General features: G+C 38.7%; 1 protein-coding gene and 1 long non-coding RNA gene across 14 annotated transcripts in view; one reads left to right on the top strand and one right to left on the bottom strand.

Annotated features, from left to right (window-relative positions):
- ABI1 (abl interactor 1) overlaps positions 1–16,106 on the bottom strand; it is a 76,499-nt gene that overhangs the window by 18,528 nt on the left and 41,865 nt on the right. For 11 of the 13 annotated variants that reach the window (XM_030264473.4, XM_030264468.4, XM_030264467.4 and 8 more), the window contains exon 3: positions 9,425–9,601. The exons of the other annotated variants lie outside the window; for them this stretch is intronic. In XM_030264473.4, coding sequence (XP_030120333.1) covers positions 9,425–9,601 — 177 coding nt within the window. The remainder of the gene's footprint in view (positions 1–9,424; positions 9,602–16,106) is intronic. 13 annotated transcript variants of the gene reach the window in all.
- LOC115493646 (uncharacterized) lies at positions 6,192–9,597 on the top strand. Its single transcript, XR_003958498.4, has 2 exons — positions 6,192–6,772; positions 7,283–9,597. It is a non-coding gene; the product is annotated as an uncharacterized lncRNA (long non-coding RNA).

Raw genomic sequence — 16,106 nt, 5'->3', positions numbered from 1 at the left:
TTGGTGCCAGATGAAGTGACCACAGGAACAGCACTTGTGCCAAAATTAAGTTTAACTAAGCTTTGCCAGGTATGTCTGCCAGGTTCCTCATGGGCAGTAAAGGGTTGAAAAGCCCTCTGCTGACCATTCAAGTCCAAAACCAAATCAATGGTATTTCAATGGCAATATGCACTTAAGAATTCATTCACAAAACCACAGTTTCAGCAATATCCAGAGAACTGACAGGCCTGTTGCTTTTACACTTAACCTTTGTATGTTTTCAAGAAATCCTAGCTGCTGCATTGAATGGAAAAGAAAGAAAAGGGAATTTTTAAACAGGATGAGCAGCAGCAGCTTTCACCTCTGGTTTATTGATTGAAATCTGATTCAAGCCAGCACAACGCTGGCTGCTCAAAACTATTTTGGCAGGGATATAATGATTGTTATTCTGAAATTTTAGCTCTTAGAATCAAGTTATTATATGATTCCACTGTATCATTTTAACAGCCTTCATGACTGCAGAGGAAAAAAAATATCAAAACTCAGCTTCATGAAGAAAATGTAATATTTTAAATAAACTCAAGCCAAGTTCTCTCTTTTTTGGGGGAATCAAGGGTGTCACAGGAGAGTGGGACAGGCGCTCATATTTTTGAAAGGGTTAATTTCACCAATTAAAAAAAAAAAAAATCAAATCCAAATGCCCAAGCCAAAACAATCCCAATGCATTTTTTTGAGGCTGTTTGGAATTAAATTGTTACTTCCAGAACAAGCCTTCTAAGGCAGAGCATTTCAAACTGTGAGTTTGCATCTTCTCCTCCTCCTCCAGGAAACACAGATTAGTTTAAAGGCATCCATGAACTCAGTAAAAAAAAAGTAATTAGAATATGCAATACAGCAAACATGCATTTGAGACTTCTGAAAGGGTCTGCAAAACCAATGAAAAACAACTGGTTTACAGTTGAAAAAGTTTGGTTTACCAATCAAATGAGGTTGAAAGCCACTGCCCTTAAGTTATTCATATTACAAGAACAGGAACATAAATCCTGTTTTAAAATTCAGATTAAAAAGTTTAGCACTGGTAAGTAAATTTGAAGGTCAACCCATTTACTCCCAGTCTGGGCATAAGTTCATCAACAGAGCTGACAGGCATTTAAACCACCTCTGTCCCCACATACTTATTTCATGGATAAACATGCAGATTCAGTTCCCAAGATACCAGAGTACTCTCCCAAGTAGTGTATTTTTAAAACAGGCCTTTAGTAATGAAATTTGCTTTCTCTTCTCACAGGAATATGTGACCCTTCCCCTCACTTCACCAGCTGCCAACAGCAATGGCATAATAAAACAAATTTTTTAAAGGAGGCAAAAAAAATGAAACTCTTGGTTCTTTCCTCCTGCAGCAGACATAGCTAGAAACCTTTTTGAAGGCTTAAAAGGAAGGCTGGCCTTGTTTCTTATCTAGCTGCTACTACTAAATTTGCCTGCCTCAAAAATACAAAACCAAAAAGCTTCCTTCCTTTCCTTCCCTTGTGCAGTGTCACTCAGTATTTATGGTGAGTACTTCCATCCCACTCCTAATCCCTGTTACAGTCTGCCTCCACTGCAGTGACAGTATGAGTATCAACATGTAGCAATGATTCACTTCATCTTATTTCAAGCCTTTCTACTGCTAAGTACACCAAACATTTATCTGAAGTCCAACAGCTCTTGACCTTTATTTCTGTCTCTAGGACTACATCAGGTGAGCTTCATCTCTTTTGCTACTAGTTAAACAATATACAGACAGATACACACTTGTTTGCTCAGAATTAGAAACTGCTGTCATACTCCTTTCTATATGTAAAAAGGTCTGTAGATGTTGTTGTCAATATAAACAAAAGTCATACATGCAGGAAAACAGGCCAGAACACAAAAGGAACTGGGATTCAAATGGGAAAGCAACTCCTGATCCAAAGCACCTAAGTAAGGGAGGAAAGCAAATAAACCAAAACAAGATGAACCATATGGCTATTTAATCATGGTTAACAAGCTAATTAATTAGGAGGAGACTTTTTTTTTAACTTATCGACTGATCTTATAAGGTCAACATTGCTGCATTTCTTGCAAATGTGGTGCTTTCTAAGCAATAAAAATCAAATCTGCCTAGAATCGAGAACAGTTTATGCAGCAGGGTCTAGACTCAGTGTGATTTGAAGAAAAAGGTGAGAAAAGGCAGCAGAAAACCTAAAGGAGTGGCAGGTATGTGCTTAATGAATATGCAAGCACCTCTCTACAAAAGCCTCTAAGCCAGCCAGCCTGCTGGGAGAACATGACCATCACCGAGTGCCAGATCAGTACCAGGAAGGTCAGAGCCAGAAAGGAGGGAAATGCAGGGCATGAGGAGGAGAAGTGGTAACATGCATACGGTTCACAGCTTGAAGAGGGAAGAGACTGCTCTGAGAGGGTATAAAATAAGAGACAAGAGGTGTAAAATGAAAAAAACTCAAATGAAGAGCATCCCTGAGAACTCCAGCAGAAGCTGTGAGGAGCATGATTCCCTTCTCCTCCTGCTACTTGTATTACTGCACACACAGGAGACGTTTCTCAACCCAATATCAGCATCCTGGGTGGCACACATCAGAACAAAAACAGTCTGTAGGCTTGCTGGGGATGCTTGTGATGCTGAGGGTGAGAACTAGACAGACCAGGATGTTCCCAGGAAGGAAATATGGTAGGCAGCAGCATTGGTTGGGGTTTCTTGCAATGATATAGCAGATCATGTTTTACAGAAGCAGAACAATCTTGCCTTTCCAGGGAAAAGCCAGCAAGCATGTGGCTGTCCTGCATAAAGCTTTAAGGGCTGTCACAAAACTAGGAGAAAGAAACCACATTCTCAGGTTCGAGAAATAAGAGTCAATGCTGCTGCATTTCCAAAATGTTACAGCTAGGGCAGTGACACATCCATAGGGTTTGGTCAGCATGGGAGAGCAGGCTGGCCTAGGACTGAGAGCCAGCAATGGGCTGCAAAGGAGCAAAGCAATTAAGGCAACAGGCAGAACAGGTGTTTGCAACAGCCATGCAAGGCATTTATCAAAGCCAAAATTCAGGCTGCTCCTGTAACTCATGCCAGAAATTCAAAGCACCCGGACTTTAGAACTTCAGCTGAGGGTTTGGAAGGACAAGCAATGACTGCTAATACCAAGAGACTTATTCGCTTAAGGCAACTCTTTTGGCAATTCCAGCCATATTCAGTTCTGGTAGTCTGAAGAGTACAAAAACACCTGCTGCCAAAGGCAGTACTGCAGGTTGCTGTACTTGAGGTCAAAGGGACAAGACCAAGAATGGCATGAAAAGGAAGGGTGTGAGGAAATCAAAAGTACCCACCAGTAGTCAAGACACCAAGGGACTCCACTGGCTGCCTCATGAGGCAGTCAACTAACTGTTTTTAATAGTTTTCATGCCACGTAACAAGTCATGAGGGAACATTAGTCATGATTCAGGGAACTATAAATCTATAATTTGAGCTATAAACTGCTTAGAAAACTAGGGGTAGGGATGATTGCAAATAACTTATTTCTGTGAGCAAATGTATCTGTAAGCACACAAAAGACCACCTGCACACAGAAGCAAAATCCCTATCACGCTGATATTCAGCAAGTTTCTCCTGCACATTTCAGCTATGAACTCTCCAATTTCAGAGTGCAGAAACTTCAAATCTCTAAGCAGGTTGTACTTCCCCTGCTATATTCACTCATTATTTCTCCGACTTTTGAGTTTAAAGAGCCAATTTCACTCTATATCCTGCCATATCTAGGATGACTGAAAGAAGTCACTAAAGACCACCCAATATAAACGCTCTTCAATGGAAACAAGGGTTTAAAGTGTGCCAGTCTTATCTCCACTAACAGTAAGTATCTGGCAAACTTGAAACTTTTATACATGGGGTCTGTAAAAGCAATATTCAGCCTAAGATAGGTTATCTTTAACCAATAATCACAGTTGTCAGCCACAACAGAAAAAAACCCCACACGGTCACTCTTTATTCTTTAGTAAACTTCCCTTTTACTTAAAAAGGTACTTCCTTTATTAGTCATGGGAGAATGCCCCTACAGAAAGGTAGCTGGCCAAAAGATCTTTTGAAATGCTATTATGTGTGTGCAGCTAGGCAATTTTGCACAAGATTGCCTCTTGTATTGGTGTGGCAGGTCTGAAATATGACGTGGTGAGACAGAGCAAGAAAATCAGAAGCTGGAAAGGTGCTTGTATGTGAAGGTAGGCGTTGCCTAAGGAAATGATAGAGTAAAGCACCAAGCCTAGAACATGGTTTCCTTTCAGAAATCAAGATACAGTTTGGTAGAATATGTAATCAAAGATGTTGTCCAGCAGGCAGATGGTATAAGGCTGTCAAACACTCAGGGTAAAACATTTCTGCCACACTAGTTTTGTGCAGTTTTAAAGAAATTATGCCTGTATCTCAATTTTCTTATCAGAATGTCTAGATTTCCTTATAGTCTATAGTAAAACAGACTATTTTCAGGAAAGGTAGGTTTCAAATCAGTATTTCTTTAAAAATTGAACATATGTAGGTAAGTCTCTCTTCAAGGAAATTTAACCTCTCCTACTAATATTTGCAACCTAGTCATTAGTCTTCTGTTAATGGTAACCAGATGTAATTAGCCAGTATTGCTTCTCTCCTTCAATTTTTTTTTAACTTTCCAATTAAAAAGCATTAGCATACAAAAACCTGTTTTGGATGATAGACAAACTTAACATTGCTCTCTCAGCACTCACTAGTCTTGTTCAGAGAAAGATACCTAGATTCCTACTTTTAAATAGTTCAAGATTTTTCAGTTGAGTTGGTGACATTGAATCTAACTACAATAAAGTAAGACTAACATAGAAAAAATATTAGAAAATAAGGAGATCCCAAAGTTTTGAGTTTCATTTGCAAGCTGAAAGGCTTGAAACCTACATTATGTCAGATGGCACTAGGCACACTTCTGACTTTCCAGTAGCAAGTGCCCTATGGAAAGCACACAGTGTTAACACTCACAACAGAGTCATTAGAGTAGGCAACAGGAAGTTCCTTTTCCCCCAGAGAAGCATTCTTTACCCTACAGCAATATTTACTGTTTGGCGGTGACCCCAGAGGGATGATGTGACATTAATGAAACTGGCAACATGACATCCTTTGAAGCGTGAATGTCTGCAGAGGCTGGTAAGGGGACAAAGGCAGCAGCAGCTCCAGTTCAGGATCTCTATCTCGCTTGGGTTTTATTAGGGTGAATTATTTAAAATTTAATATTCCAGCAGCTACACATAAAAAGTCTTATCCTAAAGGCTAAGTGAGCTCGATTAGGTAGCCTTTCACCCTGACATCAGCATTTTATCTGCATTTTTGTTTTGCACTGACACAGATATAAGCATATGGACTGCAGACAAGTAGGACATGCTGAGAAGCACAAGGGTAAGAGCAAGACTCCCTTCTCTAAACTTAGTGTTTGTCAAGTTCTGGCCCAATCCCTTCTTTAAGGGAGTCCTTCCAACTTCCATTTGCTTAGAAAGATTTCTGAATGCTTAACTCCTGTTTAACTTTCAGGGCTCAAAAGCTTCTTACAGCTTTCATGTGCTAAAATGCAGATTTCTTTATGGTGACAAAATTACAATATTTTTCCTTAAAAATAAAACTGAAAAGCGATCTATCTTCATATACAATTCAAGTTTGGTTTTGAAGAACTATTAGTTCCATAAAATAAACTTGATCCAGTTACAGCTATTAGGCATTTCAATTAGGCATGCATTCAACATTTTATCTGCCTTAACCATAAGGCATCATCACTTCAATTTCCTACTTAGCTGCCATTTAACAAATTGCTGCAATTCCACCTGCTTTCTGTTCAAAAAGAAGATTATTATAAATTCAAAGGCCAATTTGAATTTGGCTTTTAAGGGCAAATTTAAGGTTTTTAAGGCAGCTTCCAAGCTTCCTCCTTCTCCCCACTCTTAAACTAAGGATTTTCTGTATGAGTAATTGTGTTTGACCTATTTATTTGCTGGCACAGTATTTTTTTCTTTCCTTTCACAAAAAAAAAAAAAAGGAGGAGGAAGGAAATGTTAAAGTAGCCTCTGCCTAATAATTTTAAACCAAGCTCTACACAGGAAGGTAGATAATGACACTTACTCTTGTTTACAAAGAATTACTTCAGCTACATTCCCCTATGCCCAGAGGGTGACAGCTGAGCAACCATTTCACAGACCAGCAAAAATGCTTCCCTCTGTGTTTCTTGGAGCCACCAACACATTTGTATTGCAAAGGAAAGCCTTCTTGCTAGCAAACCAACTTAAAAAGCCCTCCTGATTTGGACTGATGCCAGCCTTGGCTTCACAGGAACATATATTTTAAAAAAGCAACTTTTGGAGACATTGTCTGTATCTGTCCCTGCAAAGGGAAGGGGCAGGGAGTACAACAGCTGGGGCACTCTGGGGCTGCCATGGAGGTTTCAGGCTAAAAGAGAAAGCACCTCTGTGATCCTAGGATCCTCTACAAAAATCTTTTCAACCAAGATTGTGCTGGAGGAGGAAACAGCACTGCCTTCCAAGGAAGTGTCTCCCATCAGTGAGGAAACCTGCAATGGAGAGCAGCTGCTTACCCATCACTGCCACCTCTGCCCTCACCTGCCCCCACAGAAATTGCTGCCTGTGTGTGAGACACAGAGGGATGCAGAGCCCTTCTCCATGCCCCAAGCACATGCATCTGCTTTTGCATCCTTTCTACACAGCCACGACAAGCAGAGACAAACAAAGAAAATGAACTGTAAGTATACACAGGAGGTGGTTTTGCATTTGCTCAGATGGAAGATGAATGGTGAAGACAGCATTTACCCTGAGGACTACACACCTCCCTAATTTCATTATTTAACTCTGTGAGACATTATTTTTATCTATGATTCCCATATGAAACAATTCAGGGTCACCTTATAAAATATATTGCGTATTTAAACAACATTTTTCCTAGGATGAATATTTAAATACATAAAAGCAGAAAAAGGGTATAATCCAGTCTTTATCTTTGACTTCTCCTCCTTGTATTTTTCCTTTATGTTTCTTTATCAAATCCTACACCAGGACAGAGTCCCACTAACAGCAATAAATTGTCATTTGCAGATTTTAAACTGTTTTATAACTCTTATTTAATATGTAAATGCCAATATATGTGTTATGTTGTCTCTTACTGACAGTTACTACAGCAGAAAACATTCAAGGATCTGCAAGTTAGTCAAACCAACAATGGTTCTAACCAGACTTCAAACTTCTTTTTCTCTAGAAAAACATGGGTTTCTCAGGCCTTATTGGACATGTTGCTGTCCAGCTTGAGATGAAAACTTTGCTCAAGAAAATAAGACTCAACAGAGACTGAAGCATCTTTTAAAACTACTCTGGATGAGACAAGTTTGTAATACAGTTTATTGCATGCTCTCCCCTAACTGTAGATTCAAGAGGCAACTCAGATTTTCAGCATCATCTTTCATTTGTGCTGACTTCCAACAGGACTTGATCCAGCTTCTTAAGTTGTTTTGGTTTGATTTTCTTGTAACATCACTACCTACATCTAGGTGACTAAATAAGCTACTTCTGTCAGAGCCTTGATCTGTGGCACACTCTTGGAACTCAAGTAGCAAGACGGCTATAACATTTAATTGTGTCATTAACTCAGCACACTCTTTTCAACAGTGTCTCTAACACGTGGCAGCCAACCTGAACTACATACCTGAGATCTGGCTGGCAGTTTATTTCATTTGTGTAACAAGTCTACATAGAAAATACCAACTGTTTTATGCCTTTGACAGCTGTAAAACAGACTTAGGCAAGTCACTCAATGAAACAATATCAAGATATAATTTGCAGCGGTCTTGTAATTGAGTTGGCAATTTGGTTATTACCAGAGGCTTTTTTACCTCTGAAAAGCTTTTAGTATAGAATAAACAACCAACATTCAAAAAAACCCTTCAGCAAAACAATTCCGTAAGAACTCCTTAGAAATGAGTAAACAGCACCCACTAAAAAAAGAGGGCCACATGAATGAAGACATTAGTACTCCCAAAGGGAAATACTGATAATGGAAGATGCAACAGCTAACCCTTAATAACCTCAGCCTTTGTGGATCAAGCAACCTGTTTTGAGTCTGCATAACACAAAAAGTTCAGCAAAGCATCAATTTCAGAGACTAATAGTAATTATTTGACTTTTATACAGCACTTGATCCCTCGAGCAGTTAAATGCAGAAACCAATAACCTGACATTGAATTTCTGCACTCTCTATTTGTAGAACATTCTCTTAAAATGCAGGCTATATTGAAAAATCATCAGTTTCTCTGACTTTACTGTTTCTATTTTATAGCAATTCAGTACATGCCTGTCTGTGTCAGGCTTCTACACAAGACTTATTCATCAAGACTGGCTTAATTTATTACTGAAAACCAATCCGGAGTTACAGGTTTACCTATAAACAAAAAAAAAAAAATCAAGTAGGCTAAAGTCACTACATTAATTCATAGCCTACAGCTGTCATGGTATAGAACTGCTCTCTAACGTGTGTTGGAATTAGGACTCCTGTGGACATTTGGAGGGTTACTACAAAGCAGGAGGTACCCTGGTCTCTGTTCCTCAAGCTCAGCGATTCAAAGGGCATGTGATGGGCTGATACAGCTGCACCACTTATTGACCAGAGCACATCAAGAGGATGTGCTATCCTTTAGAGGATACACAGGTTTTGAATAAATGCCTTCCAAGAGAAGATTGTTGCAAACTGAATATACCTTGAACACCTGGTCTAGAGGGATACAGAAGTATTTTTTATAAAAAGATGACCAGGGAGCAAATGACATTATATTAATTCACTCCAACTACAACCATTTCAGGAGAGGTAGGCATTATCTCATTAAGGTTTTTATTTAGAGAAAAGGAAAGTTAGGCTATCCAATAGGAGTAAGACATCAAATGCCAATGAGATTTAAATGCAAACTAGCTGACCCCCTTTCTTGTGTTCACCCACCAAAAAGCCCCAAGCCCACCAGCCAACTTCCCCATAAGAGATGACTTCCTTTATTTCTTTAGTTACTGAGAAAAACTGAGTGGCAGTGACAGCTTAATGCAGAGGAGGAAGTAGTGATAATTTTAAAAGTCAGTCATGGCTTTTTTGACAAGTCATTAGCCTAAGATCATGAGCCATTATTTCCTGACACTGTGACTATCGCTGACAGTCACAAGGGTATGGAAAACACTGCTCAAAAAACCCTCACTGTAAAACAATCCATTTTGTTATTGAAATGTTTGCATGTGGGAGCATATCACACCCATAATCCTTCCTATCACAAAGAACTAAACATTTGAGTATCAGTAACATCCTGCCCCGACCCTGTCTTCTGTCTGTGTTACTTGGAGTCCTCAAGTGTCCAGGAGCTCTTACCTTCACGCCATGGCCAACATCATCCAGCACCGTGTAGTCTATAGGTTTTCGAATATACCTTACAGGACGTTCCATGTTCGCTGGTGCTATAATTTTGTGAGTTCTTGATGTGTTCTTATTGGTCGTCAAAATGCCTATCTCTCTGCGAGCGACCTTTTCTTTATGGATGTCCACAGTCTAGATTAAAAACAAGAAAGTATGGGTTTCTTTAAGCATTTGCTGTTTTCTTTACAGAGCTAGCTGCATGTTTAGGTTTCACTGTTAGACAAAGAGTCTGAACGAAGTTAATGCTGCTGGAAGGATGCCAGTTTATTGATGAAATGAGTTTAATCTATACAAATGTTGGTAGAAAATTACACCTTAATGAAATAACCAATATTAATAATAAAATTACGATTCTATGTTACTGCTTCAACATCCTATAGACACTATGCAGATACAGTCCTCACAGATTAACCCTCAGTGTTCTTATGACTGACACTGGTAATAAATTACTCCAGCTCCACAGCTGGGAAACCAGGACAGACAAGCTAAGCAATTTGCTCAGAGCCCCAGAGGGGACTAAGCTTGGGAAGTCTGTGTGGTAATTTCTTTCAGCAAAGCCATCAGAGCATATCAGAGTGAGAGTCTGCACAGGTAGGAACTAATTTCAGCACTGGGACTAGTTTCAGTCATACTGTTTATAGCCGCTTTACTGAAAGAATAAAACAAAGCTTTGCAAGTAAAGGAATACAAAATACGCTGCATTCTATTCAGAAAAATAATAATTAAAAAAAAGAGACAAAGATCAGCCCAGCAGTCTTTGAAAAAACAAAGCTTCACATAACAGACACATTCTTCTACATGAATATAATCACAGCTTAAACCCTAGATTGGATGCCATAGAAGTCCCATTTCTAGGAAGCCTATTTCAAGATTCAGGGATTGAATGTACCAGCTTAAGTACCTACTAGAACCTCAGGTTCACATTGAAGGAGATGGTATCTGACAAAAAAATGCCCCTTTGAGCACAACCTCTCAAGCCACTTATCCGCTGAGGAAAATAAATCTTAGTCTATAAGCATCAATTCCTACTAGAAAGGCTATCATAGAAAAAAACAGTGAAGGTTCAGAAAGAAAAATCCTTGTCATCCTAAATCCTACCTTATTTAGGTACATACCTAAAAATGGTTTAATCTAAAATTACTGTTCTGAAGCACATGGTTTGTTTAGTGAAGCAAAGTCAAAGATGAAGTATAAAATGAGTTGATATTTCTACTCCTATGTGAGCCAAGATTAAAAAAGCAAGATTAGTATTCAGGAAATTAACATTTCTAGGAAAGCCAGCATTCAGCGGTCACTGTGAAATGTCTTCAGCTGAACTGTTGTTTTCATTAACTGGTGCACATGCTCAAATAATCTTAAATTCTCCTGACTACACAAAGACAAACATGTAAGACCCTTCCTTAACAGTTCAGATAGGCAGCATTGCAGACTACAAGCAGGAATAAAGGTAGAGGAACACCTAAAAACAGTGATTTTCACAGCTTCAAGCTAAATAACAGAATACTTGAAACACTGCAAAAGGTTCTTTTACTTTTAAAGCACATAGAATCTTAATAGAAATAAGAGTTGTAATTTTCCAGAGCAATGCAAGACATTAAGTGTGCATGTCTTCATTAGCTTATTTGGAATAAAGAAAATATTCTAGTAAAACTTTGGAACATGCTTTATTGTTCTAAACGCTCACATTCTGAAAAATCCTTAAATCAGGAATTTTAAAAATGCCTTTCCAAATGAGACAATCCTATTCATCAAGTATTTACCTCCATCAGTATCAGGTATCACCCACTGCACCCACGTTTTCTCTGGCAACCGATTTCACAGATGATAGAATGAAGACTAAAGAATGAGATTGGTCTAATTTTTTCCAATGCAGCTATTATTTGTTCTTTTCCTTTTAGAGACTGAAACATACATATTAGTTCTGCCTTTTCACTGTTTTCTTGATCTTGCTGAAAGAATTATGAGGGCTGTGCTACATGTTCATCTCTCTTCCAATTTTTCTGCACAAACTGCACCTTTCTGTTCAGTAACAGCAGGTCACAAACTATCTTACAAAACTCTTAAATAATAAGCAACTCTCCATATTTTTTTAATACATGAGCCCTGCATAGGAGAGAAAAAGAACCAATTTTAAAGTCCCCTGAATAATGGAGCAATTTAGGAGGCTGAGAACATCAATTTAAAAAACATACAACAATGTTTCAAAGTAGGTTTCTCTAAAATACAGCTAGGTCCCTAGAAATAAATCCATGCTTCTAGTTCATCTTCACAAACCAAATCTGTTGTTACTAAGAAACTCATTTTTTGTTCAGTGGATGGACAAATATGCATCTTTATACTAAGAGTTCTCTTAACACTGACCGCAAAATAAAAAAGGCAAAACAAAGTCCTTCACAGTACAAAAACCCCCCATCTTTTTCTAGCAGGTAGTCTGTGAAACTGACTTTTCCTCCCTGCAATGGACAATGAAAATTCCATAAATTACTGGAACCGAGGATAAGAAATTCCAGGAAGAGATGTTGTACCGTACATGCTTTGGAAACTGACTTAAATAATATTGCAATAAATTGCTGTTAATGAAAATACCTCATAGAACAGGAAAATACTACATATTAATTTTATCAGACAGCTTATCCAAAATTAAGTATGGAGCAGTAATTTGTAAAGTCTTGGCATGAATTTCAGTGAGAAAAAGTAGAGTATCTGTACCACAGTGCAGGGCAAGCTACAGGGCATATATGTAAATCCTGAAAGGCATTCAGGTATGCCTGTGCAAGAGACTAATCTGCTGCTCAAAGCAAACCAGATTTCAACTCCTACCACATCTGGTGCACTGGAAAAGCAAGGCAGGATTTTACCCCTATGCAAAGCAAAGGCTCACAGCATATGCTTTGCCCACAGCAATAGGCTGCCCGTCAGAGCTACCAGACAGCATCTTACTTCTTAAATAAATTATTGGGCTTTTTTAGATCTGCATATTATTAAGTCTTATGTGAGCACTATGGAAACTAAACCACACAACATTTGGTCATTCTTCTATTTTCATTTATATCTACTTGATGTTCATGTGGAAGTTTATTGTTTGGTCATAGGTGATATTTTTCACTTTCAAAAGAGGAAAAACTCAACACACAAGCAATTTTTAGTAGGACAGCAAAGCTTTCCAGCCAGTCAACAGTTAAATTTCCAAGAAAGACAAGCCACATATACCAGGTCACAGTTAAAAAACAGACCATTATCAAAGCTCTGGTCACACTTGACATCTGCAGCTATGAGTGTTTCTTCTGATATGGTAACAAGACAGCTAAACTGTAGCTGGTTTGTGATTTTATGCACAAAACCTAGTTACAGATAACAAAGATGGAGAGGAGCAAAGTATGGCTAACTGGCATGGGTTAGCACAGGCTAACAAGCACCTGCAAGCAGTCAGACCAGCTTCAGGTGCCTTTGACCTCTGCTGAAACAAATACATAGCACAATTTAAAATCTGGGGAAAAGGGCAGGGATTTTCACTCCTAGACAACATAATCCACTGAGACAAAGGCAAGCTTTATATTGATTTGGAGAAGGAAAAGACAGTCATTCCAGAAGGACAATGTGTTTCCTTTGGGAAGCAAATTTAAATGAACTCATCAAACAAACCCCTTTGCCATTACAACTGAGTGCCAGAGACTAGTCAAGCTATTCCAGAAGCTTGGTGGTTGAATGAACTGTTAATTATTAGCTGCCTCCACTATTTGTCTTCTTTAAATCATATAAAATTTTAAAAACCAACAAACAGTTGAACAGCAGGATGTAGAGTTAAATTTTAACTGTTTGATTCCTTAGAAGTAGCCTCAAGGCTAAGTGAAGCACAGCAATGATACAGCAAATCAAGTTCTTTTATTATCCTGTGCTGTAGATACCACTCTGCCCATGTGCTAGAGCATGGTAGCCCAGAACAATTTACAGTAAATAGAGACTGAAGTGTCTCTGACCAAGCTAATATAAGGGTATCTAAACATTTTAATAAAGCTCACACATATGGAGTTATAAAAATAAAAAAGAAAAACAATTAAAACTTCAACAGTCATTTTACTCCTGAACCACTGCAACTCAAATTTATGAGTTTAAGGAAGAGTAAAAAGTCACTTCAATGACATTTCCTTGGTCATAAAAAAAAGCTAAGATTACACCACCACCTTTAATGGCAGCTTTTCAGGCCATTTCATGCAATGCTTTTAAGAACTTTCACATCATACAAAAATTGCCCAGTGCCACAGAGAACTGCAAGCCAGTAACTTTCCAATTTGTCCCTAAACTCAGAGAAGAAGGAATGTAGGATCACAATCCACAGACTTCCTTAAGATGCCAATTTCTCTAAAGCAAGAGGACAAGGAAGACTAAGCAACTTGTTATTGGCAACAGTTTTCTGTAATTTTGACATTGTTTCTCCATATTGCTTTTTCAGCTCGCGGTTAAATATAGGGTTGGGTCTCTTAGTAACACTTTATTTCAGGCAAGTAGAGCCCTGATTACAGGGCATAAGTGCTATATATACCTAAATGTCAGCAGAATAGATTACAATTACTTTATCCAAACAAAGCTAAGACATATCAGCCATGCAAGCAGCATGACCTGCTACCACTTGGCATCCCCATCTTCCTACTGCACTCACTGTAATCACATGTCCCGAGGCTCAGCAAACTGTTCTGCACAAACTCGGAGCTGCATTTCCCCAAAGGAAGCTGCTCCACACCTGAAGTCCTGTGTGCACTCTGGAGCAGCTCAATGCAAGAAGGATAAACTATCAGAGTGTGTCCAGAGGAGGAGACCAAGATGGTGAAAGGTCTCAAGGGAAAGCCATACAGGTGGCTGAGGTCACTGTTTCTTCAGCCTTAAGAAGTGAAGGCTGAGGGGTGCCCTCATCACAGCTGACAACTCCCTCAAGGGGGGCAGTGTCTCAAGGGAAGGTGCTCATCTGCTCTGGTGAGCAGCAACAGCATGTAAGGAAATGGAATGAAGCCATGTCAGAGCAATTTCAGACTGGACATTAGGAAAATATTCTTCACTGAGAGGGTGGTTGTTCACTGGAACAGGCTTCCCAGGGAAGTGGTCAGGGTCTCAAGCCTGTCAGAGTTCAAGGAGCACCTAGATGTCACTAAGTCATATGGTTGAGCTTTAGGGACTTGGACTCAACAAGCCTTATTGGTCCCTTCTAACTTTAAATGACTGTATGCCAAACACTGCATCATTGAATTCCAAGTTAATGGAGAGTACAGTGTTTCATCCATTCTATACCTGAAGAGTGAGATTCTCTTAACCAAAGGGCATTGCTGGCAGTATAAGAGAAAAGAATTTTGTAAGAAAAAAAAAAGAAACCTTCAAAGACCTCTAGTCAAAGACAAGCCAATTGGAACACTAGACTTGACATATCACATCACAGCAATCCATTAAATATAGTATCTTCTTTCAGTAGAAACTGTGCCTGATGTGACACAAAATACTGCAAAGGCACAGGTTTCAGACTGAACCTTGTCAATAGAACTATGCAATGCATGGGGACAGTGAGTGGTGCAGAGAAAGTTTCGTTTCCTTCCTCAGTCTCTGGTACAACTGGTCTGGACTCCAAGCTTACTTCTTTACACTTCAATATGAAAGGTAGCATCCATTCTACCGCCCACAAAAAAATCAGTCACAGCTTCAGATTTAATTGGTCATATATAGCAGTAAAATACACAGTTAAAAAGTTCGTAACACAAACAAATATTTTTTACTACAAGTTCACACACACAGACTATACAGTGTATTAACCAAAGGAAACAATTTAAGAAACAAACACTAAGGTGCTTTCAGTATCCCTTAATAAATAAAACAATTCAAGCCCTCACTCTTTGCAATCTGCTCCTAAACCCAGCTTTAACATAACTCTTACTATCATTCTTCAAAAGTACCGGTTTAATTGTCTTCCTATATAGTTTATACAATAAGCTTCCCTGAAAGGAAAATAAACTGGTGAGAATAAGAATATCAGCTAACTCTGTTTTAGAAATATAAATTTATTCCACTGCTGCTTCTAGAAAGAAAGCATATTTAGTAAGACTTTTAAATAAATGAGTTATGGTTGAGTAAAGGCGCTGAGGAAACCTGGACAATGCACGTTTCACAGGCCACCTACAAGGAAGTCAGCTTGACCTACAAAAGAACAATGAAATCTCCAGCTTTAATGAGCTCAGTCAGATAGCTGACTTCTTCACTGAGAGCACCATTTTATGCCGTTATTTTGTAAAGAAAATTCAACACAGGTAAATGTGAACATATTTAAACTGCAAATAAATATTCTATAGAGAAGAAAAATATGGGCTCAAGGCACACCAGACATGAAAAAGGTCAAGTGAGCAGTTTAGAGAGTTATGACATCATGTACAATCAAGATATCTATGCAATGTTACAAATTACATATTTCACTAACTCTTGATCTAAGTGCTAGTAACTCAAGTATTTGACTTGAAACTATTGCTTACATATTGTCTGATCCCCACCAAGGTACTGCTCAAGAAACTCAAGAGATTTACGTACAGAAATAAAATAGTTTACTTCCCTCTTGTCCAGGAGAGTCCAAGCACTAAGCAGGCCTGGCCTCACAGGAGACATGGAG

Source organism: Taeniopygia guttata, chromosome 2 (genome assembly GCF_048771995.1).
Source record: "Taeniopygia guttata chromosome 2, bTaeGut7.mat, whole genome shotgun sequence".
Taxonomy (NCBI): domain Eukaryota; kingdom Metazoa; phylum Chordata; class Aves; order Passeriformes; family Estrildidae; genus Taeniopygia; species Taeniopygia guttata.
This window is presented reverse-complemented; position numbering and strand designations above follow the sequence as displayed.